Consider the following 27719-nt stretch of genomic DNA (forward strand, 5'->3'; position numbering starts at 1 on the left):
TTTCCCTAATGGTGGGGTAGTTGAAATCGCCGATTATTAGGGTGTTGGGTTGTACCCTAATATTTTCCAGTGTATCAAGAAATGAGGAGTGGGAATCCTGGGGCATGGTGGGGGATCTGTAGCAAGTTACAATTTGGATTGTGGTCTTGCCCAGAGTTAGTTGCACTTGGATAATCTCGGATGCATTCTGCTGAGCAATAAGTCTGGAGGTGTGGATATCCTTAATGAATATGGACATGCCTCAGCCTTTAGTGTTTCGGTCCAGGTTAGGTGGCCGTGAGGTGTGGTATGAATTATAGCCTGGTAATGCAGGGGTGCTCTCTGGAGACTTGAACCAGGTCTCTGTCACTGCACAGATGTCAGTGTTCTCCATTTTAAGGAGTGCCTCGAGTGAATGCATTTTGAGGTTTAAACTTCTAGCATTACCCTCAGATTTTGCTTGCTTGTACCTGTTAAGGTGGTGAATTTGTCATTTGAACCTTGCCTAAAAAAGGCACTATAGGGGTGGCAAGAGCCTTAGCCAGTATCCAGAATCCCAAGGGCAGCAGGTGCAGGCCATCTCTGGTAAAGCATCGTGGTCTGTCGATCATGTCATCCCAGGCAGACAGATACTGGATCCCTTAGAATGACACCAGAAGCTTAGCCAGTTGTTGAAGTCACTCATTTTGTCCTTGTACTGTGGTATCATTCTGGGTGATGGCAGGATGCTACTCAGGGCTAAGGTCATACCTGCCTGGGCTACAAGATCGGAGAGCTCCTTCATGTCTCTTTTCATGTAGTCCAGGGTGGTACGTTTCAGGTCATTCACACCAACATGGAAAATGACAGAGTCATATTTGTACTTGTTGTAGAGTGACCTGAGTGCATGCATTATGTGGCTGATCCTGTTACCTGACACCAGCTGACAGTAACTTTCTCCTTGTTTAGCCTGGTGAGTGGAACATCAGTGTGCCTGACTATAGAGTCACCCATGGCTAGAGTGATGGGTACATTGTTATGCCTTATGGGCTGTGGTTGAGTGGCACACAGAGTTTTTGGGCTATGTGTCATTTGGGTTGTGTTGGGGGGGTGAAAGTTGCTTGCGTTTCTGCTTTGGAGGTCTGTGTTGCTTGAGCAGATTTTTATTGAGAGCCTCCACAAATGTAGGTGTGTGTTTCGTGTTTCTAGGTTTGTGTTTTGGTGGTATAGGTTTTGAGGGACTATGTGATGAGTGTGGTGTGGTGCAAGTGTTTACCTTTTCCTCTTGACTGTCTAGTCCAATCTTGGGTGAAGAGAGCTTTACTTCCAGTTTGGCTATATAAGTGCATCTCTCACAGGTTGTAGTGTTGGGTGGTAGGAGGAGAGGGTTGTCTGTGTACATGAGGCAATTGCTGCATTGCCCCAAGATGCCCAGATTCATCAGGTAGACTGGAGAAAACACTGGGAGCTGACCCTTAGACATGCCTGGATAGGTGCTTATTTATTAAGTAGTAAAAACTGTTGTCCTCTAGACAAGTGAGGAAAGTTGAGTGCTCTAGTAATTTGTAGCTTATTTAGTGCTTACAACGAGTTCTGAACAAGTGCTTAGCTTAAAGAAACAGATTTTAGTGCTAAAACTAAAAAACTGGCTCGTTCTAAGGGAAAATTTGAAGAGCAGACTTTATGGCGCCGGGAATACTTTTAACCCTAGCTAAGCGGCGATGCATAAAGTGTATTTTTTTTTTTTTTTTTTTTTTTAATACATCTTACACAACTGTATTTTCTATCCTTTCTCACTTCCCACCTTGGCAGTCTTTCAAATTTTTTCCTTGGTCTAGGCCTCCATCTTCAACAGTGGTATCGCTTTATCTCATACCAGGGGGTTCTGCCACTTACCCAGTGGGGCATAGCTGACAATGGGAATCCCTTCTCCCTTTTCAGAAGATTCCTTCTGTTTTACCTTTGATGTCCTATGTGCTTGAGTAAGTTGTTGACAGCTATCTTTTTATTTTTCTGACTTTGTCTTGCAGTCTGATAGTGTTTCTTTGTGCCATGTATCGAGTCAGTTTCCAGAAGCTGGTGGAGTGCTTCTGATGCCTTGTTCTTTGCTATTGCAACTCCTGTATTAACTGGAGCTGTTATCCAACCAGTAATGTTCTTCATATTGATCCCTGCTGCAATAGACTTAACTATATGTTACATCCTACCAAGGATATAACAGCTGACCAGCTTCCAAAACTTTAGGGCACCTTCTATGACCTCAAACCATTAATATGCTCGAACTGAGCTGCCTGAAGACAGGTTTGGGTGCCATGCCCTTCAGAGCTTTCTTGCTACCAAAGAGTATGCTCCTCTGAAGCTTTTTAGGATCAACAGCTGGCTTGTGCTGATGTTCTTCGTGCTCACTGTTGCAGTCATCACATTTGGGTTATCCCTGCCAGGGTAGCCCTCGGCCGGTCTGAATACCAGAGATTTAGTAATTCTGCGTTGGTTGCTGTTGCTTGAAGACTGACGTCAGGTTGTCAGTGGTATAAAGGAAGGCAGCCAACGCCATTACATCAGTTTTTCTTGCCCTAACCGGTCAGCAGCCCCCAAAATAGGAGGCCAGGCTTTGGTGGCAGAACCCCACCAGTGGAAAATAAATACCAATATGTCCCTTGTAAGGAAAGGAGAACAACAAAGAAGAAAGGTAACAAAAAGAAAAAGGGGGAAGGAGGCAGGAAACCAGGACTGCAACAGTGAAGACACTCGAATATCTACATTTATGGTAAGTGTACACAACTGTACTATGCTCTTCGTGTATCACTGTTGCAGTCATCACATTTGGGTAGATTCCCAAAGCTGAGGAAATGGGTGGAGGCAGTCAAGGAATACAGTGGTAGCTGAAATCTTTGTTCATAGCATCAACATCCCTTTTTCTTTTGAGGTCCCAATGCTGGGATTTGTCAGTAGAGAAATGGTGGAGACAACAAATATCCCTAAATTTGGGTCTTCTCTTTTTCTTTTTTTTTTCCAAAGCTTTTAGTCATCAAAGACGCCTCGGACTTTGCTTAGGAAGCAGTTTCAGGATTCAGAATAGGGCCTGATGTGTGGAACACCTAGGACAGATGCAGGCACACAAGTATAAAAGAGATGCTTACAATGATTAAGGCACTGAATTCTCTGAATCATCTTTGGTTCCCAGGACCTCTTCAAGTTGTTTCAGGCAATACCACAGTCATGTGATACATGTACAAGTGGGGTGGGGGGAACAAAGTCATACCCCCTTTTTAGACGGGTTCCTATTACGTTATCGAACTTCAACAAGTTCGAACCCTATATGGTCGAAACCATATAGTCGAACTTGCTGAAGTTCGAGTACATAAAAAAAATAAATAAAAGATGCAACAATAAACTAACCGTTGCAAACAGGGGGGAAAGCTCCCCTGCACCCCCACCTCTTTAAATATACCAACTCCGAGACCGCACTATAGTGCGGAAAGGGAATATTTCCCTTTACTGCACTGTAGTGCGATCTCGGAGCTGGTATATTTAAAGAGCAGGGGGTGTTAGTTTACTGTTGCATCTTTTTTTTTTTTACCGTGTTTGAAGTTTTGAAACTTCGAACAGACAAGTTCGATATTGTCTTGTTTGAAGTTCTGAAACTTCGATCACGTAATAGGAACCCTTTTTAGATGTGCCATATTAACTTGGGTTATCGCGTCACAGCACAATCTCACTTTAGGCATCCTTTATTCCATCAGAGCAAATCTGTGCAAGAAGAAATGGAGGACAGGTGCCTTTTCTTTTCCTTGGACAGGAATGATCCTGTATGCTTTTCCACTGCTATCCAAAGTATTTTTGAAGACTCAGAAAAAAATCCCCCAAGATCAGCTGTTTAAAAAGTCAAATATATCCTTGTTCACTTAAACAGCGAAGTATCCTGAGATTTGAGGTAAAGTGATGATTGGGGAAAATGCCCTTTTCTCCACTGTAGTGCGATCTGAGTTGGTACATATAATTAACAGGGGCTGGGGTTGCAGGAGGACTTGCCCACCTGCAGAAGTGCTGTTTTTTGAGTTTTTACATATGTTTGAATTTTTAAATAATCGATCATATAAAATTTGACTATTTAAAAAGTCAGTCATATAACATAGATCCGCTGCAGTAGCCTAAGCTATAGGATAAAACAGCCAGCCAGTTTCTGAAGCTTCAGAGCACCTCCCACACACCCAACCCATTATACCTTGACCTGAGCTGACTAAAAGACAGGTTTGAGTGCTAAGCCCTTCACAGCTTTCCTGTTGCCAAAGAGAGCACACTTCTGAGGATCAACGGTCAGCTAAGCTGTTCCATTGCTGGGTGGATAAGTTGCCTTTGGGGGAAAACTACTTTCCACATTTCATTTTTGTCATTTAAGCTATGTTTTTGTGAAAAAAAAACAACTATTTTAAAGCTACAGAAAAGTGTTTTTATTGACTGTCACATTACTGTTATGTCATTTTAAATGGAATGCACCTTTTATTTTTGTGGTTAAAAGTTGTTGAAAAATTATTTTTCTGTGGAGAAACTGTGTTTATCTATTTATTTTAAACACCTTTATTAAATTATCACTTAAGACATATGCAAACATACATTAACAGAAAAGAAAATTAAACAAAATAATTTAATAAAAATGTTTCCATTTAAATGCAATATACATCACATGTATTTGCTTTGCTTTGCTACTATCATCAGTACGGCATTACAAAAATTGCTGAATTCCTGCCTTTCCTTAAACCTCTCTCCTCATCCTCGTCAACATTATTAGGCATGTATTGTTCTCACAGTTTGTGTACTTCTCTGTAATTTGCTGCTTCCTTTTTCTAAAGATCCCTTTCCAGTTCTTTTCTATCTTTTATAATATTCAATACATCAAGTAGAGGTGGTGTAGACTTTGATTTCAATTTTCTAGTAATTGCTTTGTTTGGCAGCCAATAGAATTAAACTTAATAAGGCCTTACTATGTCTAGGCAGTTCAGATATTGTGTCCCAGCTCAAAAGAATCATTCTTTACTTACAGCCATTTGCTTACCCAATATTTCTGATAGAGTAGACTGTAGGGAGTTCTACCTGGGGAAAGATTCTTTGAAGTCTGCTTGGGGTATAAATTACCTATGCAAACACTTCCAAAGATCCTAACCTTTCTGGACTTGGTTGCATACTTGGGAGCTATACATACATCCTCCCATTGCTTTCTTCTAAATTGAATTTCCAGTCTCTCTTCCCCATCTTTTCTAGCCTTCTCTGACTGATTCTTATAGTTATTGTGCAATATTGTATATGCCCTGCTAATTATCCCTTTTAACAACTGATTCTGTTCTAGATTAAAAAAAACTCTACTGGAGCAGGTCTTTCACTTAAAATTTCCCTTTCCCATTGCCTGTACTCTGAGATCAAGCCCTGGTATGACAGGCAGTCTTTAGCCTGCCATCCAAAAGTCGTCTTGGCCTCATCCCACTCTGTTACCTTCCCTGCTTGAGTTATTTGCTCTTTATGTCTTGGTTCCTTTGCCAGGTTTCTCCAGTAAATTCCAGTCCCCCTTGACTATTTTCTTTACCCCTACTTACAGTCATCCCTATTGGCAAAATCTCCTTTCTCCATTGTCATAATGACTTACTTCTTAGATTACTTTCTGCTACTTTATGAATAGAGTATTCTGTATGGTTATTATTCTCCTTAAGGATCTGCATCCAAAATTCCACTCTCTCTCTACATGTTTTGAACCTCCGCTTTGCTTCATCATCATCCCTTTCCAATCTGAATTATAACCTTCTACTTATGTTATTTATATGAGCATTAGCTATGTACCTCTAAAATATCCTTTCAAATCAGGCAAACCTAAACTGGGTCTATATCACTTGATCGAAGAATCATTTCATTGAATACCTCTTTGACGAACCCTTTTGAGCGAAACACCTATTTGTTGAACACTGTATTTGTTGAATTATGTTTACTCAAAGTCTTTTTGTTGGCCATCTTGAAAATATCTTGCATCTGATGTCACTGAGCAACTGCGGAACCTGGAACCGTTTAACCAGTAAAGCTTATGTTTAAAAGATTAAAAATCAGTTTATTACTGTAATACATTTTATGAAGTACGTTCACTTTTACGGGGGGGGCTGTACCCCCCTTGCACCCCCCCCCCCCACAAATTAACTATACCAACCCTGAGGTCACACTATGTTAGTAAAAGGAGTAAACTAGGAATAGGCTATGAATATTCATGCCACCATCAGTATGAATATTAATTAACTTTCACCGATTGTTGAATGGTGGGCAGGGTTTAGGCAGCACTTGCTACTGCTGATATTGTGTTCTGGGTGTTGGCCAAGTAAAACAATTCAATAAAATAAACTATGATGATTGAAGACTTTGGCAAATAGCAGCTTTGATGAAAAGGGTTCGACAGAAAGGTATTCGCTGAAATGATTGTTTGATCAAGTGATATACACCCCCTGAACCATCTTGTTCTATTGGAAGAATCAACTTATCCCAATTAACTGTTGCCCTCCTTCCCTCCTAGATACATTTCTTAAATTCTTTATTAATTATTGTCAGCAACTTCTCCTCAGCTTGATAAAAGTATGCCTGACCCATATACATGACTAAAGGGATTAAAAAATTTTCACTGCTTGTATCTTCCTATCCATATCCATAAGTAAGATTTTCCAATTTCTTAATTTTTGTATTGTCTTTTGCTGCATATCCTTAGCTGCCATAACAGAAACATTTTTAATCCTTACTCCTAAATACTTAGACTTGTTATGTCCCCAAAAATATAGATCTGAAGTAGTTACTTCATTTGATCTGCAACCTGTGGGTGTCGGATCCGACCCGGCAGCTTTCCAAGCTCCAAGATCCGAGCTCCTAGCTCCTCCCCCTACCCATAATCCCCTACTACCAACCACATTACCTCAGATCGTTTTTTGCTGCGGCTGAAGAAACTTCCTTGTGAATAACTCCTGGCTGGGTGAGATCATTGTTGGTTTTAAACCAATTTTTCATTCAAAGTTGTCGTGTGTGTGTGTTAGTTCCCCTTTTCTGCTTCTTGTGCTAGTTTTTTGGTCACTTTTGTTAAATTTTTAACTAGTTTTATCTTCACTCCTCTTCCCCTCCTAGTGTTTGGGTGTGTGTGTGAATGATGTCAGAAGGGCCTAAGGCCATTTTCTCTAAATGTACTGAGTGTGGCCACAAGCTTTCTCCAGCTGATGGCCACACTTAGTGCGTTTTGTGCCTGGGGGCAGCCCATTTGTCAGAGGCCTGCCAAATCTGCGCGGCCTTTAACCCCTGGGCACTTCAGGGTAGGAAGAACAAGCTGATCCTGGCGGGAAAACTCCCCCAGGAGTCGGCTTCTTCTTCCTCTCCCGTTCGGGCTCCAGCTGCTTCAGCAGCTTCTGCCCCATCTATCCCCTTAACTCTACCCGGGACTCAACCTCCCTCATTGGGTTTGAGCTCTGGGTAAACCAGTGCCTCTTCCCTTAGAGAGAAGAGGCACAAGGATAAGGATGGACATAAGTCCCACAAAAGGCGGGCCGAATCTCATCCTTCGGCTCCGCCAGCTAAACTACTTAAATCTCCCTCGAGGGTCTCCGGATCCCCCTCCTCTCAGCGCCGTTCGCCCTGTTTTTCGCCGGAGCCGGAGGAGGAGGATAGGTCTCCCTCGAGATTTTCGAGGCGGCCCTCCCAGCCTGCCTCTACTACTTCATCTAGGTTGACCCGAAGCATCTCCGAAGTGGATATGGATCGGATGATGCGTCGGTTCTTACAGACCCAAATGCAGATGGGGATGCTCTTGCCTCCCCCCCCTCTGGGGGGGAGTGCAGCCCCCATATTTGCCCCGATCACTCCTTCTCCGACTCGTTTTCGGGTCTCTGAGTCATCGGATCCAGGCCCTTTCGGACCAGGGGAAATGTCGGCACCGATAGCGGTAGTCTCTTCAATGCCAACTATACCTTCGAGCTTGTCGGATCCGAGCTCTCGGGGCCGAGAGCTGAGCGTCGGATCCGAGGGAGTTGCTGTGTCTTCGGCGCTGTTGGCGTCGGAGCACACCTCTGCCTCGGCGCCGACTGCATCGGCTCCGACCCCGATCCCTTCCTCGGATCCGAGGAGATTGCTCTCAGAGGCTGGTGAGAGTGGCTCTCCTTCAGCTTTTGAAGTAGTGGAGAGGGTGCTGTCGAGGTTCTCCAGATCCCCGACCCGGGCTTCGGATCCACCCGTACCCCCACTGTATGAGGGTCTGTCTTCCATCATCCGTCCATCTGGACAGTCTGCCCAAGCCCTCCAGCTAGTTCCCGTGGAGGAACAACAACCCGTGGACGAGCCCTCTTCGGACAGTCCCACCGAGGAGGTCCCTCGGAAACATCGGTGCAAAAGGAGGTACCTGGACTCTCCTGAGTCCATTACCACAGACACGGACTTAGATGATACGGAGGGTTCCCCAAGGTCACCCCCTGAAGATGTCTCCTTTGGAGACATCATGGAAATGTTGTGTATTAGAGGGGGGTGGTCAGCCCAAAAGCCCTCCCTTGATGAGTCCGTGTTCCTGGAGGCCTTTGAGGCAGGCCCATCTATCTCCTGGGTGTCCCCTCCGGCCGACCCCCTGGTGGACTTAATTACCACCAGGGCTTGGAAGGAGCCCGACACCGTGGAGCCAATCCCTGGGTGCCCCGATAAAGTCCTCAGCCCACCCACAGATAGACCGTCTTGGGCCAAAGGAACCCCCGTTGATGCTATGTTGGTGGCGGCGGCCACCAAGAAAGAACTTGCGCAGGAGAGTTCTTCGGTCCACCCGCCGGATAAGGAATCTCAAGCGCTTGACCGGATTGGGAAGCGGATGTTTGCTTCAGCGACCTTTTCTATAAGGGCGCTGAACTATATGGCACATACCATTAGGCTACAGCGAGACTTGATTAAGGAATACGCTGCAGCCCCCCCAGAGTCCATGTCGGTCCCAGACACAAAGGTTTTTGAGACTCGAATGGCCACTCTAAAATCCATCTCCAATACATCTATGCGGCTTCTCTCCCATGCAACGGAGGGAGCCGCTAGAGCTAGCGGAGCCGGGGTCGTCTTGCGACGTCTCTCCTGGCTCCGTCTGTGCGACTTCACGGACCCCTTCAAGGCGTCCTTCGCGAACGCCCCTTTTGACGGTTCTGCCTTGTTTGGCAAAACTGTTCGCGACATGCTGGTCCAAAGCGAAAAGGATGGGAAGACGCTGTCTGCCGTCGGAGTCCGCTTCTCTAATCCCCAAAGATCCTTCTCCAGGAATCAGAGGGGACAAAAGAAGCTGTGGTTCCGTAAGTCTCAGCAATCCCATCCTGCTGCGGACCACTCGTCCTCTAGAGGCAGAGGAGGACAAGGTGGACGCCGGCCCAGAGGCAGAGGGGGGCCACGTAATTTCGGGTCTAGAGAACCTTTCTCGGACAGACCTGCGCAGCAGCCCTGAGGGCTTGCCCGACTGTCCCTCTCTGGAGGCAGTCGGGGGGCGATTGTCAGAGCACCTGTCAAACTGGGAGTCCCTTACAACAGATCGATGGGTGCTCCGGATCATATCCAGAGGTTACTCCATTCCATTCATAAACCTTCCCCCCAAACCCAGACGTCTCCCCGATGTCCCACCCGATCAGAGGGAGGCAGCGGCTTTGGAGATTTCAAAGCTGCTAAGAAAAAGAGCCATCCAGCCCGTCCCCCCAGACCAGTCTGGATTGGGTTATTACTCCAGGTTCTTTTTGGTGCCAAAGAAAACGGGGGACCTCAGACCCATCTTAGACCTTTCCGCCCTGAACCTGTTCATACCCAAGGAAAAGTTCTGGATGGTCACTCTCCAATCAATTCTCCCCCTGCTGCGGGAGAATGACTGGATGTGCTCGCTAGACCTCAAGGATGCGTATTACCACATATTAATGGACAGACGATCCAGGAGGTTTCTCCGCTTCCGGCTCGGAGCCAGTCATTATCAATTCAGGGTTCTTCCATTCGGCCTCACCTCAGCCCCCAGAGTGTTCACCAAGGTCATGGCAGTGGTTGCAGCCCACCTGAGACTCCAGGGCATTCAGGTCTTCCCTTACCTAGACGACTGGCTCCTCACCACGACCAACAGGCATCAGCTCTGTGCGGCGAGAGATTATGCTCTGTCTCTGGCCCACAACCTAGGCATCTCAGTAAGCAGCAGAAATCCTGCCTGTGCCCCACTCAAGCCCTAGAATTCATAGGGGCCAGGTTAGATACACAAATCTCCAAAGTTGTTCTAACGTCAGTCATGCTGAACAGCTTGTTGTTCCAGGTGTTAGCCCTTCTTCGGAGCCCTGCTCCTCCAGCGGAGTTAGTCCTGAGGGCACTGGGGTCTATGTCAGCAGCGATCGGTCTCTCTCTTCATGCTCGTCTGCGAATGCGCGTATTACAATGGACCCTTCAAGTCCAATGGTCCCTAGATCCACCCATTATGCATGCCAGTCCCCCTGAGCAGGGTGTGCGGGAACTCCCTCCTGTGGTGGTTACAGGCACAGGAACTCAGAGAAAGGAGACCCTTTGTGATTCCTCCGGCCAAAGCCACGTTGACCACGGACGCTTCTTGCCTCGGGTGGGGGGGGGCATTGTTCAGGCAGATCCGTTCAAGGCACGTGGACTTCCCTAGAGACCACATTACATATCAACGTCCTAGAGATGAGGGCGGTGCTTTTGGCGTTGCAGGCTCTCCACGACCTTCTTCCCATAGGGACTATTGCAATCCAGACGGACAGCATGTCAGTAGTCAGGTATATAAACAAACAAGGAGGGACCAGATCTTATCCCCTGTGTCGAGAAGCCATGAGAGTGTGGGAATGGGCGATTTCCACCAACAGCTTTCTGATAGCAACGCACATTCCGGGGTGGTCCAACATATTAGCGGATAAGCTAAGTCGAGTGTTCCTCACTCCATACAAGTGGTCTCTGAATCCATCTGTTGCGAAGCAGATCTTCCACAAATGGGGTCAGCCTCGCTGCGACCTTTTCACTTCTCCTTTAAACACAAAATGCAGCGAGTACTTAGCGATAGTTCCCCCCAGAGATGCTCTAGTCCATGCTTGGCCTCCCGGACTCCTTTATGCTTATCCCCCCCTCCCACTTATGATGAAATTCATCCAGAAAGCCTGTCGGTTGGGGAGCAGAGTTATCCTCATAGCCCCATTCTGGCCTCGACAGATCTGGTTCCCCTTTCTGCGGTCTCACAGTGTGGCTCCCCCATGGATTCTGGATCCCAGTCCAGACCTAATCTCGCACCCAGCGAGATGCCATACCCCAAACCTGGTCATTCTCAAACTTGCTGCTTGGTTGATCCAGTTCCATTAATGGCTAGGACTCCCGGTATCTCATCTCCCGTTAAGGCCATTCTGGTGGCGGCTCATAAACCATCTACCAGGAAACTTTACAACAGTAAATGGAAACGTTTTTCCATCTGGGCCAAAGATAAAGAATTGGACCCCTTTACTGTCCCTATTCCGACTATTCTGGACTTCCTTTCCCTGCTTTTTAGACAGGGAGCAAGTGCCTCCACAGTCAAAGTGCAGTTGGCGGCCATCTTCCATTTTCACGTGAGGGACGGCATAGGCTCCTTAGCATCTACAAAGTTGTGCAAAACCTTCTTAAGAGGCGTTTTTCTTTTGAAACCACCTGTCAAGACTGTGGTTCCCCCGTGGGATCTCACTCTGGTCTTACAAGCCTTAACGAGACCACCTTTTGAGCCTGTGGCCTCGGTTCCGTTGAAGTTCTTGTCTTGGAAAACAGCTTTCTTAGTGGCTATTACTTCAGCCAAGAGAGTTTCAGAATTACAAGCTGTGTGTATCAAACCTCTGTACCTTATTTTTCACAAAGATAGAGTGTCCCTCAGGACTAACCCGTCTTTCTTGCCTAAGGTGGCTACAGAATCAAACATTAATCAGTCAATAAATCTTCCTGTATTTTTCCCAAATTTTCACAACAAAGGAGAATATATGTTGCACAAATTGGATGTACACAGACAACTGCGTTTTTACTTGCACAGGACTAGAGAGTTTCGCAAGTCGGACCAGTTGTTTGTTTCTTATGCAAAATCAGCCATGGGCAAGGCAATTGCTAAAGTGACTGTAGCAAATTGGATCTGTCAGTGCATTATGCTGGGATACACTTCATCTGGGAAGCCAGCTCCGGTTGGCATCCGTGCTCATTCCACAAGATCTGTAGCTACCTCAACAGCCTTTTGGTCTAGGGTTCCAGTAGACGATATTTGTTCAGCAGCTACCTGGTCCTCATCTCATACGTTCATTTCTCATTACAAACTGGATATGATTTCCAGGAGTAGGGCTTCTTTTGGCTCCGCGGTGCTTCGGAATATCCTTCCGTAAGGACCATCCAGGTTCTTATAGGTTAGCTGGGGACTCTGTCCCACAGGTTGCAGATCAAATGAAGTAACTACTTCAGATATAGAAGTTATGTACTCACCATAACGTTCCATCTGAGTAGATACTTCATTTGTCTGCAACCGACCCCCCCCCCTGCCATCCCCCTAACTTCAGGAATTTTTCTGATCATTTGGAGTTGGTTTCTGTCTTGAGTTGGTGAGGCAAAAAAAACGATCTGAGGTAATGTGGTTGGTAGTAGGGGATTATGGGTAGGGGAGGAGCTAGGAGCTCAGATCTTGGAGCTTGGAAAGTTGCCGGATCGGATCCGAGGTCGGATCCGACACCCACAGATTGCAGACAAATGAAGTATCTACTCAGATGGAACATTATGGTGAGTACATAACTTCTATTTATTGCTGAACTAATTTGTGTGTGGGTACATAATTTATGGCTAGAGTCTTTGTTTTATTTTCATGTATTTTATATCATGAGAAGACTTGAAACTGCCTCAAAATGTTCCACAAAACTGAGTTGTCCTTTTCTTGATTTATCAGTTACAAAATAATATCATCTGCAAATAAAGCCATTTCTTGTATGTCTCAGTCCCAAATTTTCTTTGCCAGTGGCTCTGCATATAAAGCAAATAACAAAGGGGAAAGAGGATAACCCTGCCTGGTTTCCTCTGTTTAGACACAGCTTATCTGAGAGGAACCCTAACAATTTAATTCTTGCTCATGATCCATCATATATCCTTCTAATTAACCTTATTATTGTCTCAGGAATGCAAATCCATCCAATACCCTAGTCTTAAAATTCCAGCGTACTTTATCAAATGCTTTCTTTGCATCAACACTCACCAACAGAGATATTTTTTTACATTCTGCCTCCCTCTGTATTATCATTGTTCTGTTAATGCTGTCAAATATTTGCCTCCCCTTTCCAAAACCGCACTGATCCCACATCTTTCATTGCTGGCAACACCGTTGCCATTCTTTTAGCTAGTATAGACATAAACACCTCATAACCATGTTTTAAAATTGAAATGGGACTATATGAAACTGAGTCTGAAGGGTCTTTGCTATCTTTAGGTAACACAGCCACCACAGTTTTCCAAGATGTTGGTGTTTCCTTTCCCTTTTAAAATACTGTTAAACAAAATCTTCCAGATCTTTATCACTTTCTTCCTCCCTAATTTTCAAACTTCCACAGGAATAGATTATTGCACATCACTGTTTTTATCTCATCACTTCCTATCTTAACTGTTAGTAGTTGAACCTTGTCTGCATCTAACCTTGGCATAATTAATTCTCCCATAAATATTTCCATTTGTACTCTTTCTTGATTTCCACATTTATCTGCTTTATACAGATTTTCATAAAATTTCTGGAATAGTTCTAAAACCCCTACAGGATCTCTAGTTATTTTTCTTGTTAGAGGTCCCCTAAGTCTGGCGATAATCCTTTCTTTTGCCTAAGTCGTTATGCTAAAAGTTTTTGTGCTCTGGAGTTATCAAAAGTAGTTGCTTAACTGCATTTGCATTTGTTCCTCCTCTTGTTCTGTGAGATTTACCTTATTTTGCAATACTTTAACCTTTGTCTTCCCCTATTAAGTAACTTCTGTTACTTTGTAAAACGTATCTCTTTCTCTTTTATTTCAACCACATTTTTAAACTCCATTTTCATTTTATCCCAGTCACTAGGGATAACTTCTGAAGATATTTCTGTCCGCTCCAGTAAATATCAAATAATTTCCACTACCCATTCCTTAAATTCCTCTCTTTTTTCACAGGTAGGTAGGAAAGCACCATTGTCTTATTTGTACTTCATTACCATACAATTTTATTTTAGTTTTATTGGTGCATGATCAGAAATATTTATTGGATGTGTGTTGAAGCTTTCAATTAAATGTGCCTGTTCCTGTGAAGTATGTTTTTATTTAGTCTAGCCCAGTTAATGTACCTTGGGGAATAATATGTAAATTCTATCTGAGTTCCTACTACTGAATTCATATCTCCCATACCAAATATTTCCCCTCATACATCCTCACTACTGCAAATCAAATTCCAGTTCCCACCAATAAATAATATTCCCTGCAGAAAGATTATTATATCTCCCAAAAGTTTCCTAATCCCCATAATAGCAGTTTTTGGTGGAATATAAATACATGTCATTGTAATCCTCCTCCCTTGCCAGTAACCCCTTACTATAAATCTACTATTTCTGTCCCCCCCCCTCATTTGTCATTATTGGAGCCCCTCTAGCAATTAGTATAATTATTCCCCCTTTCATCTGTCCCTAATGTTCTGCCGAATATACATGGCAAAATACTCTGTCAAATTCACATGCTCATTTCTTTTCAGATTTGTCTGCTGCAGCATTGCTATTTACACTCTGCACTTCTTAATAAAATTCAGTACTCTTTCGTTTTTATCTATACCTGTAAGGCCATTCACATTCCAGGATAATATGGACAATATAGCCATTGTGATAAAAAATACTATTGTTCTCACCTATTATACATAACAGTTTTTAATGTGTATTTTCAGTTTTTGTTTTACATGCACATACCAGTGTTTGGCAGTCTGATCTTTTGTACAGTTGTTTCTTCTCATCTCCATTTGCACCTGTCACATTGTTAAAGACTTTTGGTTTTAATGAAAACCCTCAGACAAACAACTAAATACAAAACAGCCCCATCCCCTATTAACTTGGAACACATATATAAAACTATGTACATCTTCAAAACTTGAAGATTAACCCTCCAGAGGGGAACAATTGTCGTCCCAATTTGATGGCTGCACCAACAGGCATTATCTAACCTAAAAGCCTGTTTAAGCCTGTTTTCCCACTTACACTAATCACTGTCTGCTCGTTTCTTATCTTTCTTCCCCTCCCAGATATTAAAAAATAGCTTGTATAGTTACAGAAAACATTAACTTTTAACCCTAAGAAAAAGTGCACTGGCTGTGTCTAAGCTGGTTCATCATACCATTCATCTTTCTCTTTGGGCCCTTCTGGTGTTGTCCATAGAGCAGCCATGTCCTCTGTGGCTTTTGAGATCTCAGTAGGCAAGGGAGAGCCACTCATGCCACTCATGGGAAAAGTGACAGGGAATGTGCCTTTGCTTAGTTAGAATGTTGTGCCCATCCCTGGAGAAGCTGGTACTGGCAATGCTAGGTCTGTTTGCCACAACTTTCCTGTCAGAAAGAGACTGAAAACTAAATGTTTAACTTCTTATATGTCAGTTTGTCTGAACAGGAGTAATTGATTGTATTGAACGTGGCACAAGGTCTTGTGCAGGCTGTTTGACCCTTCTTGTAAAGTGGTTTCTGATAAAAAGAGTAAGGGATTTATGTTTCCCTAAAGAGTTTCAAGAAGTTGAAGCTATAGGGGAATGTGAGGGGGACAGATACAGGCTTTTCTCATCAGGTTTCTGATTCAGAATCACAGGAGAGCATGTTATCTGAATCCTATCTCTGAGACTGTTTCCAGAATGTGCCAGTATTTTCAGTAGAACACTAAGTTTTCTCAGTCCCTCAGAAAACACAACTGAAATTCCCAGAACCTTCAATCATCCCCCAGTGTTGTCATTACTGGAGGATGCATTTATCTCAACCTGTGGTTTCCCTGACAGCTTACCTGCTCCTCTTGAGAATTCAGATTGAATGTACAAAGTTCCTCAGTCTTTCACATTTTTATACACTAATCCTAGACATGAGCCATCAGCTATAGCTTTAGGTAATCCATCTGATGCCAAGCCTTTTTTAAATTATAATCCTTCTCCTTCTGACAGGCATGGAAAAGCTGTAGATAAGTTTGTGAAAGTATATGCTTCTGCAACTTTGATTTTTAGAATTTTTAATTGTCTTACCAATGTTAAAGTTCATACTGACTAATTGTGAAAGGATGAGGAATGTTTTGGTTGTAGTGTTTCCTATTGTTAGGAAAAATCTTTTGTGCGGTTTAGTTTCTTCTATATCTCAGGTTATTACTCATTGTTTGAAGTACGTTTATGACTGCAGATACTGCTTCCAGGGCTGTTGGCACTGGTGGTATGTAAAGGAGGTTTGACTGGCTGCATTCTCAGAACCTCTCAGAAGATGACAAAAATGACATTTTGAATTCTGCTTTGGATAGAAATTTAGTTTATGGACCCTCTGCTGCAGAGGTTGTCAAAGAGTGTGATGAAAGAGGTAAACGGATTCAGTGAATCTCCCAGATTCTTCTACCGTCTTTCTCTAAATTTTGTACTCTTCATCTACTTTTGACAAGAAACAAATTAAACAGTCTCAGCATAATGCTGGTAAGGAGACATTTAAAAAGCAATGGCAGGAAGGTTCCAAAAAGACAGCTGGCCCCGCCAGAACAAAGGACAGTCAAATAAGGCAAAATTACTATGTAAGGGACCTTGTTCCCCCCCTCCCACTCTGACAGTCCCTTAACCCTTCCAGAAATTCTGAATCTCCATTTCTGTCTTAAGAAACAGTTGCTTTAGACAAATGGGTTTTGAAGCTGATATGCCTAGAACTAACTTGCCAATGGGAAGAAATTCCTCCTTTTCAAGGGATTGCTTATCTTCCCTCTCCTCCTGTCCTACACTACATGTTATCTCAGGGGACAGTAGAAATAGTTCCTCCTTCCCAGTTGAGAAAAGGATTTTATTCAGGAATGTTTAGTGCCAAAGAAAGAAAGTACATGTAAACCAGTTCTGGATCTTTCTTTCTTGAAGCAGTTTGTAATAGCGCCCAAGTTCAAAATGCTTTCACTTCACAATGTTTTGCACTACTTCTTCCTCATCTGAGTTTGTAGTAACTTTAGATTTAGAATGTGTTTATCACATTCCTGTTCATCCAGATTTCAGGTGTTTCTTAAGGTTTTGTTTGTCTGGATCACATTATCAGCTTTTGTTTGTCTGGATCACATTATCAGCTCTCGGCCTTAACCTTCGGCTATCTGCCACTCCAAGAGTGATCACAGAGTGTCTAGCTCCTGTCAAAGCCAATTACAAGACTACAGGGTATTCACATTTTTCCATATTTACATAACTTGCTTATCTTTGTAGAGTTTTTATCACAATGTCTAGAATCACTCACTTGGGATAGAGATCTCCTATGCTGGCTGGGATTCCAAAGGCACATTCAGAAATATTTTTTTGACTCCATGACATAGGATTGTGTTTCTGGGATGCCTGCTAGACACCTCAGTGCAAAGAACTTTTCTTCCACAAGAAAAAATAGATCTATATTTAGATCTTTTCCAGAGGTTTTCCCCTCAGACTTCCGTCACTGTGAGGGAATACCTTAGGATTGTGGGTCTCATGGCAGCCATGATTCACACAGTACCTCTTGCAAGACTCCACATGAGAAGGATACAGTGGTATCTGAAGTCTCTTTGGTCCCAGCACCAGTATCTATTATCTTTTCAAATCCAGTTCTGGGATTTGTAAAAGGAGAAGGCACTTGGTGGAGACATCAGATATTTCTGAGTCCTAGTCTCGCTTCTTTCCTCCTGTTCCATAGCAGTCAGTCAGATGCCTTGCACTTTGCTTGGGGAGCAGTAGCAAGGGGGATGAAAAGTGCAACATCTCTGGGACAAGAAAGACAGACCAAAGAACATAAAAGAGATTCTAGCTCTTATAAAGGCTGTCAACTCTCTGAATACCACATATATGTGGAACATAAAGAAGCAAGGGGAAAAACAGACCTTACCTCTTTTGCAGACTAACCTTGTTAGCATGCAACTTTACAGCACAATCTCACTGTACATCTCACTTCCTGTCACAGCAAAATTGTGTTGCAGATAAGCTGAATAGGATAAAGGCAGACCCTCACAAATGGAAACTAGATCAGGGGATCTTCCAAGCTTTGCTCCATCTGCAGAGAATTCCTGTGGTAGATGTTTTTGTCTCCTTTCTAAACAAACAACTACTTGTTTGACAGTTTTATTAACACAATTTTTAACACATCTCCTCTGTTATATCTGAGATAGCTCAATAAGTTGCATTTGCTATCAGCTTTGTAACTTTCCATATTGCCTTAGTGGCACCATACCAGTGAAAAATTTGGCTCCTGAAATAACATAATTTCCTGTGTTCAGCTGTTTTAAAATCCTTCCCTGTTTTTTTATCATGAATCTCCCTGTTTTCCTGGTGATTTTTTACCATGTCCTCTGGTAATGTGTGAGTAATTCTCATTATTGGAACTGCATAGTCTATGTAACAGAATTTCTTCTCTTTCATCCCTTACTTAAAAGAAGTATTATGTGGTAACTCCCATGCTGTTTTTATTTTATACTCAAGCTTTTTCACATGACTAGAGTTGGTGTAAAGTACCATCCCTGACTGTCCCTTTCTTTTGAAAACAGAGTATCCCTTTTTCTATTTTCATCAACTGTAAATGTTTTTTTTTATGGCTGGTTGTTTTACAACTCTATTTTTATAAGATTTTTTAAACATAAAACCTGTATGTGTAACCTTCACAGGGACTGCATGTAATAGCATTTTCCCTCTGTAAGGAATATGGCTAAAAACACATTTTGCATGTCCAAAAATATATTGAAATCAGGTATCCGATCATGATGTCCCTGTTCTCATGATCTGTTATATCTGAGTATCTCTCCCCATTTTTTTTTTTGCAACTGTTTTATTTGCATTTGTTTTTGTATGTATATTTTTTTAGATTGCCTAGTCCTGTCCATAAATTGCTATTATAGAAACAAATTTAAACTTGTGTAAGACTGTTAACAGACTGTTACTGTACTGATACCGTTTGACTGTTTTTAACTTACACTGATTTTTATGAACAAACATGATGTGTTGCTTTTGCTTGGATTTTCATTAGCTGAAAAATGCTATTTGTTTTAATGACTCTGTACTTTACTACCTGTATGTATTGCTGTGTATTATTTCCAGAATGGCAGTTAACCAGTCTGACTAATGATGTTTTTGCTGTACTAGTTTGTTTATAAGACTGTTTGCTGTTATATTTTATGTGAGACATTCTTTTGAAAATATGACATTACAGTCACTGATTTTTTTACCAGTATTGATCCTGTTTGCTGTATGTATAAGCTGCCTTTGGAGACATACTGTACTTTTAATGTGTGGGGGGGGGGGTTGACCCTCTCTTGTTACTATAGAACCTTTTGTTATTTAGGATTTGTCATACGTACTGCCTTAAATATTACTCCAGTTCCAGACGTAGGTGTGGACTTACATACCCAGCATTTAATTGCATTGTTTAGTTTTGCATATACCATTTGCATAACTGTAAATGTATTTACTGTATCTGTATTAACTTTAACTTTACACTATATCTGTATTAACTTTTCTCTGTATCTGTATGTCTGTAGGTTATTTCTGTGTTTATTCTAAATCCGTCCTGGCTTATTAAACCAGTAAATGAATATTTATTTTTTTGTCTCCTTTGTTTAATTAATTAACACTGAGTTTTGTTTACTAACATTGCCTTCCATTGCTTTAAAAGATCCCTGTACTTTGCTGCCAACTGATAACCTGTGTTCTGTTAATTTATTGCTTTAATGCCTATTGCCTGCCATGATCTGGGTTATAGGGAGGATTATCCCCATATTGTACTGGTCATAATTTACCATTTTTATTATACTGTTAGTGTTTGTAATTACCCTTTTCAGTAAGGCAAGGGGTTTGTCCTTCCTTCTGTTTATTGCTTACCTCCTTTTTCTGTGTACCCTGATGTTTGCAGGTTATTTGCATATATACTCTTTTCTATTTATGATTTACCTGTTCCCATTTATCCTGCAGTTGTGAATGTCTCTTGGTAATGTCTTTTTTATAGTTACTTACGTCATTTACAAAGCAAGGAAATTGCTGAGTTGTATTTTAATTGTCTTCCGCTGTGGCTGACCATAAAACCTTGTTATTGAAATCAGTTACTATTCCCACTTTGCCGAGAATATAAACCCCAAGGATTGTTCCGCAACTGGAATTCATAAGAAATGTACCCTGTATTGAATATCCATTTTCTGTGAAACATATTTTAACTGGCTTACTGCATATGGCCATGCAGGTGCTGCCATCAAAGCCTTGAATGTAAGATTTTTTGAACTGATTTATAGATAACTGTTAGTGACTGAGACTGCTGCCCCTGTATCAAGTAGGACATCTTTTCATAGTGTCCCCTCCCAGTGGCGGCTGGTGACTTCAAATCAAAGGGGGACTGCAGGAGACAGCTGAATGGGTGGGGTCAATGGGAAGGGGTGCAGCCAACCAGAAAGGGGAGGAGCTATGCTCAAAACCACAAAAACTAACTTTAATTAAATACGCTGCCCTGGGTGCCAAACCTTCATTATGAGATTCCAATCAAGACAAAATGAAGTGTAGAAGAATAAAAATATTTCAGTGCATTGGCTGCATGACAGCTTACTTAATATCTAGATGGAAACGCAAAGGTTATGAGGCATAAAAAAATAAATTACTTTTTAAATATATTACTGGAATGCCAGTCAAAATCAAGTATAAGAAACAAGCAGCACTCAACTCAAACCACTTCTCCTTGCACTGCAGTTCTAATTTTAATTTGTATTCAATTTTACAAAAGTACCAAGTAACATGCTGAAAGTAGAAATCTCTGTGATGCCCCCACTTGTAAAAATGTTTCTTATCCAAAAAAGACCTGCTGCCTGAAGACTATCTACTTGTTTCATGGGGAAAACATGATCAAAGTAAAAAATGAAAAGCAAACAAGAAACAAGCTCAAGATACATTGCTTAAGGGATTACTGTACAGGTTATGGACCACACATGATTGGCATTATGTTTAGTTTACGGGTAAAGCCTGCAGAGATGACTGGAAGTCTCCAACAAGTGTAATGAGCTTCTTAAAATAATGTAATCCTGTCCTTTATTACAAATACTGTCATATGCATTTCAATACCCAAGGCTTATACATTATCTAGTTAAGTACTCTCTGCATGGCAACAACAGAAAGGCTTTCAATGTTGGCAATTCTTTAACAGTATGCTTATTAAAGCTTACTTGCATCTTACAATCTCAGACAAGCTTACCTGATGGTCATTAAAACATTGCTACTTAAACACAGAGCAACAGGCACTTTCTGAGTAATAAGCATAAATCAACAGTACAAAAATATGACAGAAACCAGACCAATCTGCAAAATCAAGGACAGATGAAAAGCCACTGTAGTACTTGTGTCTACCTTGGATGGGTGATACTCTGCACATTTACACTGCATAACTACTCCTTGCCTTGCTTGGACACATCCAGAGTCACTACATGGGGAGTGGGGTGCAACAAGTATGTCACAATTTGAAATGTCTCTGGCTGACTGTGATGGCCCTGACACATTTGTCATACCTCTCGACCTCAGAGCAAGAAATCTGGACAAACCCATACATAGAAGTGGGACAAAGGCCCAAAAATAAGGACAATTTTTAAATATTGCTCTTATAAACTTCGAAAGATAACAGAATAGGTCTTGCATTAGTGTGTATTTTCTAAAGGGTATGAAATCTGAAACTCAAATGTCTGTCATTATTTTCTAACTTCAGTCTTTAATGATTTGTCACTAATTTGCAAAAAAAACACAATTATATGAAAAATGGACCAAAAATGTGATGCAAAAATATAAAATAGCTACACAATACAGCTGGGAACCTGTCAAAGAAGGGACACTTTAATATTAGTACTGCTAACTTGAGCTGAGCAGCTGAAAAAATAAAAGAATCTACATGCATTTCTGAAATGAAAGTAATCTATAACTCTGATTATTACAGTTATTTCTTAATTGTAAACCTTCCATGTTTTCTTCTAAAATTGCTATTTTGCGGAGGGATTATTAGGGGGAAGAGCAACATTTTGAGCCAAATGTAGGGGACAGTTGATAGGTTTGGCTATGCCTAATTCTATAAAGCAATTTATTTGCATGTACCTCTCAACCTGTTACTGCAATAAGTCTGGACCAGGCCAAATATATTGGGGGAACATATAAACAGTACTAAACATTGTTCTTGTATAAACTGAGACATTTGATAGAATAACAGGTCTTACTTCAGCATGCATTTTTCTGAAGGTCCTGAAGTCTGAAACTCAGTGTGTCATTATTTAGTGACTTAATTCCTAAATGATTTGCCAGAAAACCACAAATTTTATGAGGAACAAACCAAAAATAAGAAGCAAAAATCTATTCATTCTTTGAAAATCTGGACAGTTGGGAGGTATAGTTCAGCTAGGGCTGTCTTTGAGTTTGCCGCCCTTACCCCTCACAAAATCATGGTCGAATGGAGCCTCCCCCCTGCAGCCATTCCAATGATCCATTACTTGGCTATTTCACTCCATTTACCATAAACACTAATGTGCATACTGCTTTACTTCTATGATGATTTGGACTTCATTTGAAAGTTTTATTTTGCATTTTACAGCACAAACACTAAGACATCTTCTAAACAAAGCAATGCAGTCTCACAATGAAAACAGACTTAGCATTAAAACTTACTCTGCCCTTGAAACTCACATTCATTGAAACAGCATCGAAACCCACATTCAAAGAAAACACATTTTTACCAGTGGCAGATAAAGATTAATTTTGGGCTGTTTTCAAATCATAGGCCCCTTGCATATGAACCATACATGTGCTCTTTGATACACCTTCCTGATTGTACTAAATAATATTCCTTGTACAGTACAGTACAGTTGTTAGAGGGCGTTTTAAATTTATTGTTGTGAACATTTTTCCAGTAAACAATGAAACAAAATGCATGCACCCATAATGACAAAACCTCCCAGCTCAGAACATTTCCATCATAAAAGTTTACTCAAACTTCTGCAGTCCACCATTATCAGTAAATATGCACAATTCTGCAGTCCACCATTATCAGTAAATATGCACAATTCTACAGTCCACCATTATCAGTAAATATGCACAATTCTACAGCCCACCATTATAAGTAAATATGCACAATTCTACAGTCCACCATTATCAGTAAATATGCACAATCTCTGAAGAAGTAAAAGTCATCTAAATAATTCCACATTAAAGAAATCTGTAACTAATGAAGAGGTTGCTGCTAGCAAACACCTTTATATTTCATGGTTTCATCGAAAAATAAAGTGTCTGTTGCCCCTGAGGAATAAATTGCATATATTACATTAAAAAAATGATAAACTAGTAATATTGCAATAAGAAATGGATGGCAAACTGATAACAGGCTCATAGTTAGTATCTTCACCAAGGAGGACATTCTCAGTATGGCAGCATCCACCCCTTGTGGGAGTAGAACCCACAGCCTTCTGCATCAAAAGCAAGTACACAACCTGTTGTGCTATTAACAGTGCAAGCAGACTCAGCATAAGCAGCACTAAACTTCTCTTCCCCTGCAGCTCTCAGCTCCTTGTAAAATCTACTCAATACTCAACTGCATCTCAACTTCGCAGCACAAGAAATCTGGAAAAAGCCAACATTTATTTTGGGGGGGGGGTCAAAAGCCCAAAAACCAGGGACACATTAAACATTGCTTATATTATCTTGGAAAGTTGCTAGAATAAAATGCTGTGTTACCACCATACATTTTACGTCCAAGGTCCTTGTGCAACACACTCAGAGCAACATACCACTATGCCAAATCAGCTTCTTTGTGAAAGTGAAATGCTGTGTTACCACCATACATTTTACTGCCAAAGTCCCTGTGCAAAACAGTCAGAGCAACATACCACTACGCCAAATCAGCTGCTTTGTGAAAGAGAGGAAGACTGAAACTTAAATGGCTATCATTTAATGAATTCAGTTCTCACCATAGCTGTCAACCTCGTAGTACAAAACACCTGGACAAACCCAGTAATGAAGGAATACAGCCCTCAAACATATTCATTGAATTCAGTTCTTGCCATAGCTGTCAACCTTAGCACAAAAAACCTGGATGAAGCCAATAATGGGGGAATACAGTCCCAAAAATAGGGACAAATTTCAAATGTTCATCTTATAAACTTAGAAAATTGCTAGAATAAATAATAACTATAGACCGATGTACACTCAGTCCACAAACGTCACTAAACAGTGAAACATACTGTCCCGTTTATATACTCTTTTAAATGCTAACCAATGTTATTTTTAATGTCCTTGTGACTTGCTCTTCTGGTTTGCATGATTGCTTTCTGTTTTATGTCCTTTGGTTATTTTCTTCCTTCCTGTATCTGAAGACTTCACAAAAATTCTCTCCATGTCATTGTTGCATCACTTGAAGTGTCTGTATTTTATTTCATTTATTTCTGCATTTGAAAGATCACAGAAAGTCAGCTTCTTTTTTTTTCTATAACAGGATGCCATTTACAATAAGCCCACCGCTATATGTTATTATTATCTAAGATGAACATTTACAAGAAATCTTTTTAATAAAAGGTCACCACTTAACTTGCAAAGCAAGCCATATTATTTTGAAAACTGCTGTTTGGCCTTGTATTTTCTTTTACTGCACACACAGTATAATTTTGGGGAAAGCGTTTTAATTTATACAATCTCTATCAACATACACCTCCTTTCCAGGGAATTTCTCCTCACCCTCCACATTAAACAGTTATTTCATCAAGTTATTCGACCCATGCTTGACTCTAGTTGTCATAGAACCATTGCCTTTCGACCTAAGGGGGAGACATCAAATGTTTCTGGTACCAAGGAAAAGAGCATTTTTGGAGACCAGATCTAGATATTTCATTTCTCAACCTGTTTGTGAAAATACCAAAATTCAAAATGCTGTATAAATAAATATTGTATATTTATTTATATTTATTTTTACATTATATATGTATATAAATCTTTACCCCACCAACTAAAGATATACAAAAGAAGTGAGATGGAGGGAGGGAGTGGCAGTGAGATATTCAAAATTGTACTGTTATGGTACGTATCTTTATCATTTAAAGTAGGTGTGTGTCATGCATTCAGTTTTACATGCCAACAGTAACTCTAGCCAATCTAACTCCTGTTCTGCATCAAATCTTTTAAAATTAAGAATGCAGTATATCATCATGAATTTAAAACCAGTAAAACTAGTGCATACGCTTGAATGCCTAAACAAGGCCTCATAATAAGTAGTATAAATTTACAATTGAAATAATTTGGTACAAAAATAATAATACTGTTCAAAATAATATTTTCATACAGTGGTTTATAAATCAGCTTTAAGTGCTATCTTCACATCTAAATGCACATAGTTTTGTCTTATTTTTGGTAAAGAAACATTCAAGTCCTTCTGAAAAAAGATCCTTAAGGTTTGTGTCTTGTTTAAAACAAATTTAGTTGACTTACCTAAACTCTGTATAGTGGGTGAAATCAAAGGATCATAGGAAATGAGTAGGCTATCAACCCAGACATCATTTCAAGCCTAGCCGTTTCATTCCAATGTAATACCAATGATACTCTAGTCAATACCCAGGATTGTGTTTAGTAATAACTGCCCATGTCCAGGAGGGGTCCTTGTAATATTTTCCAATTGGTCCTAATAATATTTTAATAACTCATTTGTTCACCGAAATTCCTGTAATCAAAGCTTTAACTAAGGAATTGTCATTTGTAGCCACTCTGTTATACTGATTTACAATCCCTGGCTTATGATCTAACACTCCACTGAAACGTATTACTTTTCAGTAATTGGAGAATATTATTACCAGGGTATCCTCTATTTAAAACATGGTCTGACAGAGCTATTGCTTCTGCTTCAAAATCACTATCATTCTGAGTTAATAAACTGGCTGTAATCATTTGCCCTTTAATAATAATGTTTAAATTTCATGAATGCATTCTGCAGTGTTCTAAATAAGCATTACTTTCAACACACTTTTTAGAAGTCTTAATTTTTACCACTGTTTTAATAAACCTTTAAGTTTATTATATTATTCCATTCATAAGTAAATTTTAGAAAATCACTATTTGGATCTATTAATGTGAAACTTTTCTCAGTTGTAAAAAAATTAACATAACTTGGGGCCATTATGGCTTCTTGCTTACAGAGCCTGAATGTAAGGGTTTTAATTTTAGACTATATGTTTAATTTCTTGCTTTAGCAAATTTTTCTGAGTTAACATTTTTACACTGTCCTACAGTAATTCATCATGTCAGATTGTACATAATATAGATTGTGTAGAGTTTTGTTACAATGAAACAGCCACTTGGTTCATTCTACTTATTTATTTTTAGTATGTGCTTTCGGATTCACTATACAATCTCGAAATACTGAAATGTCGAATTCAGTATTTCGAGACTGAATACTCGAAAAACCACATACACGAAAACCCACAATCACGAATACTACAATCGTGACCATTCACACACACACACACACACACACACACACACACACACACACACACATTCAGCTACCTAACTAAACAAACATAACACACACACAAACACACTTAATCTACCTATAAGCATTTTAGTACGTTGAGATTGTATAGTGTATCCGTGCTTTCGCCTTCCTAGATGTGTGCCAGCAATGATAGCAGGAGAAACATCTTTTGTGCAAAAGTAATGGTAAACATATGCAAGATGGCTGCAGTATTCATTTGTATTGGTTGCATTTGCCTGTGTTGTTTTCACCCTTTTTCAACATTTTGAAGTTATTTTCAAACTGTTGGTTCTCTCTGTCTGATCTTGAGTGGCAGTGTTTGTATTAAACTGGGTTTTGTCATTTAACTGAGTAGCCATGGAGGTATGAGAAGCATGTAAAGTTAGCTTTTAAATTTGTCTTTAAAGTGCTGTATTTTATCACAGGTCTACCTTGTACTGTATTAGCATTGTTTTGCAGTTAGTGTCAGATAAATCTTAATGTAGTAGTAACTGGTTTGATAATACCTAAGGATTGTTAAAGCTAACACTTTCTTGTTGTGTAAATTTTAGGGATGGATTGGAGGACCCGCTGGATGATACAACCACATTATTTCAGCAGTTGGAGCAGCTGTGCACAGTCAGCCGCTGTGAATATGAGAAGACCTGTGCCCTTCTTGTGCAGTTGTTCGATAAAGCTGCACAAACCTACCAGGAATTGCTTCGCTCTCCTAGTGGAAGGACTATGGATATCACTGTGCAGGAAGGTATTTGCATTCTTCTTCCTGCTACATACCATGCATAAAACATTGCCTTTCCTTTTACTAAAATCAAAGCACAAATAGCAAGTATTTTCTTTCTCTTGCTGTTGCATACAGCTTTGTAGAGCCGATGCTGAAATTATAGTACCATCATCAAACTGCTGTTTGAGAAGGGACTCTTTTTGATAGTAGTATTATAAAATGGGATAAAGGGCCTCTGCCATAGACGGCCTTAGGCATAAGCCAACTAGGCAGCCGCATAGGGGACGCCGCTCTAGCAGGGTGCTTTTCCAGTAATCTGGATGGTATAGGC

General features: G+C 40.8%; 1 protein-coding gene across 1 annotated transcript in view; it reads left to right on the plus strand.

Moving 5' to 3' along the window:
* RANBP17 (RAN binding protein 17) overlaps positions 1–27719 on the plus strand; it is a 4607784-nt gene that overhangs the window by 1573934 nt on the left and 3006131 nt on the right. The window contains exon 12 of the mRNA XM_044069092.1: positions 27219–27412. Within this exon, the coding sequence (XP_043925027.1) occupies positions 27219–27412 (194 nt within the window). The remainder of the gene's footprint in view (positions 1–27218; positions 27413–27719) is intronic.

Source organism: Protopterus annectens, chromosome 4.part0 (genome assembly GCF_019279795.1).
Source record: "Protopterus annectens isolate FY-2018-M chromosome 4.part0, PAN1.0, whole genome shotgun sequence".
Lineage (NCBI taxonomy): Eukaryota > Metazoa > Chordata > Ceratodontiformes > Protopteridae > Protopterus > Protopterus annectens.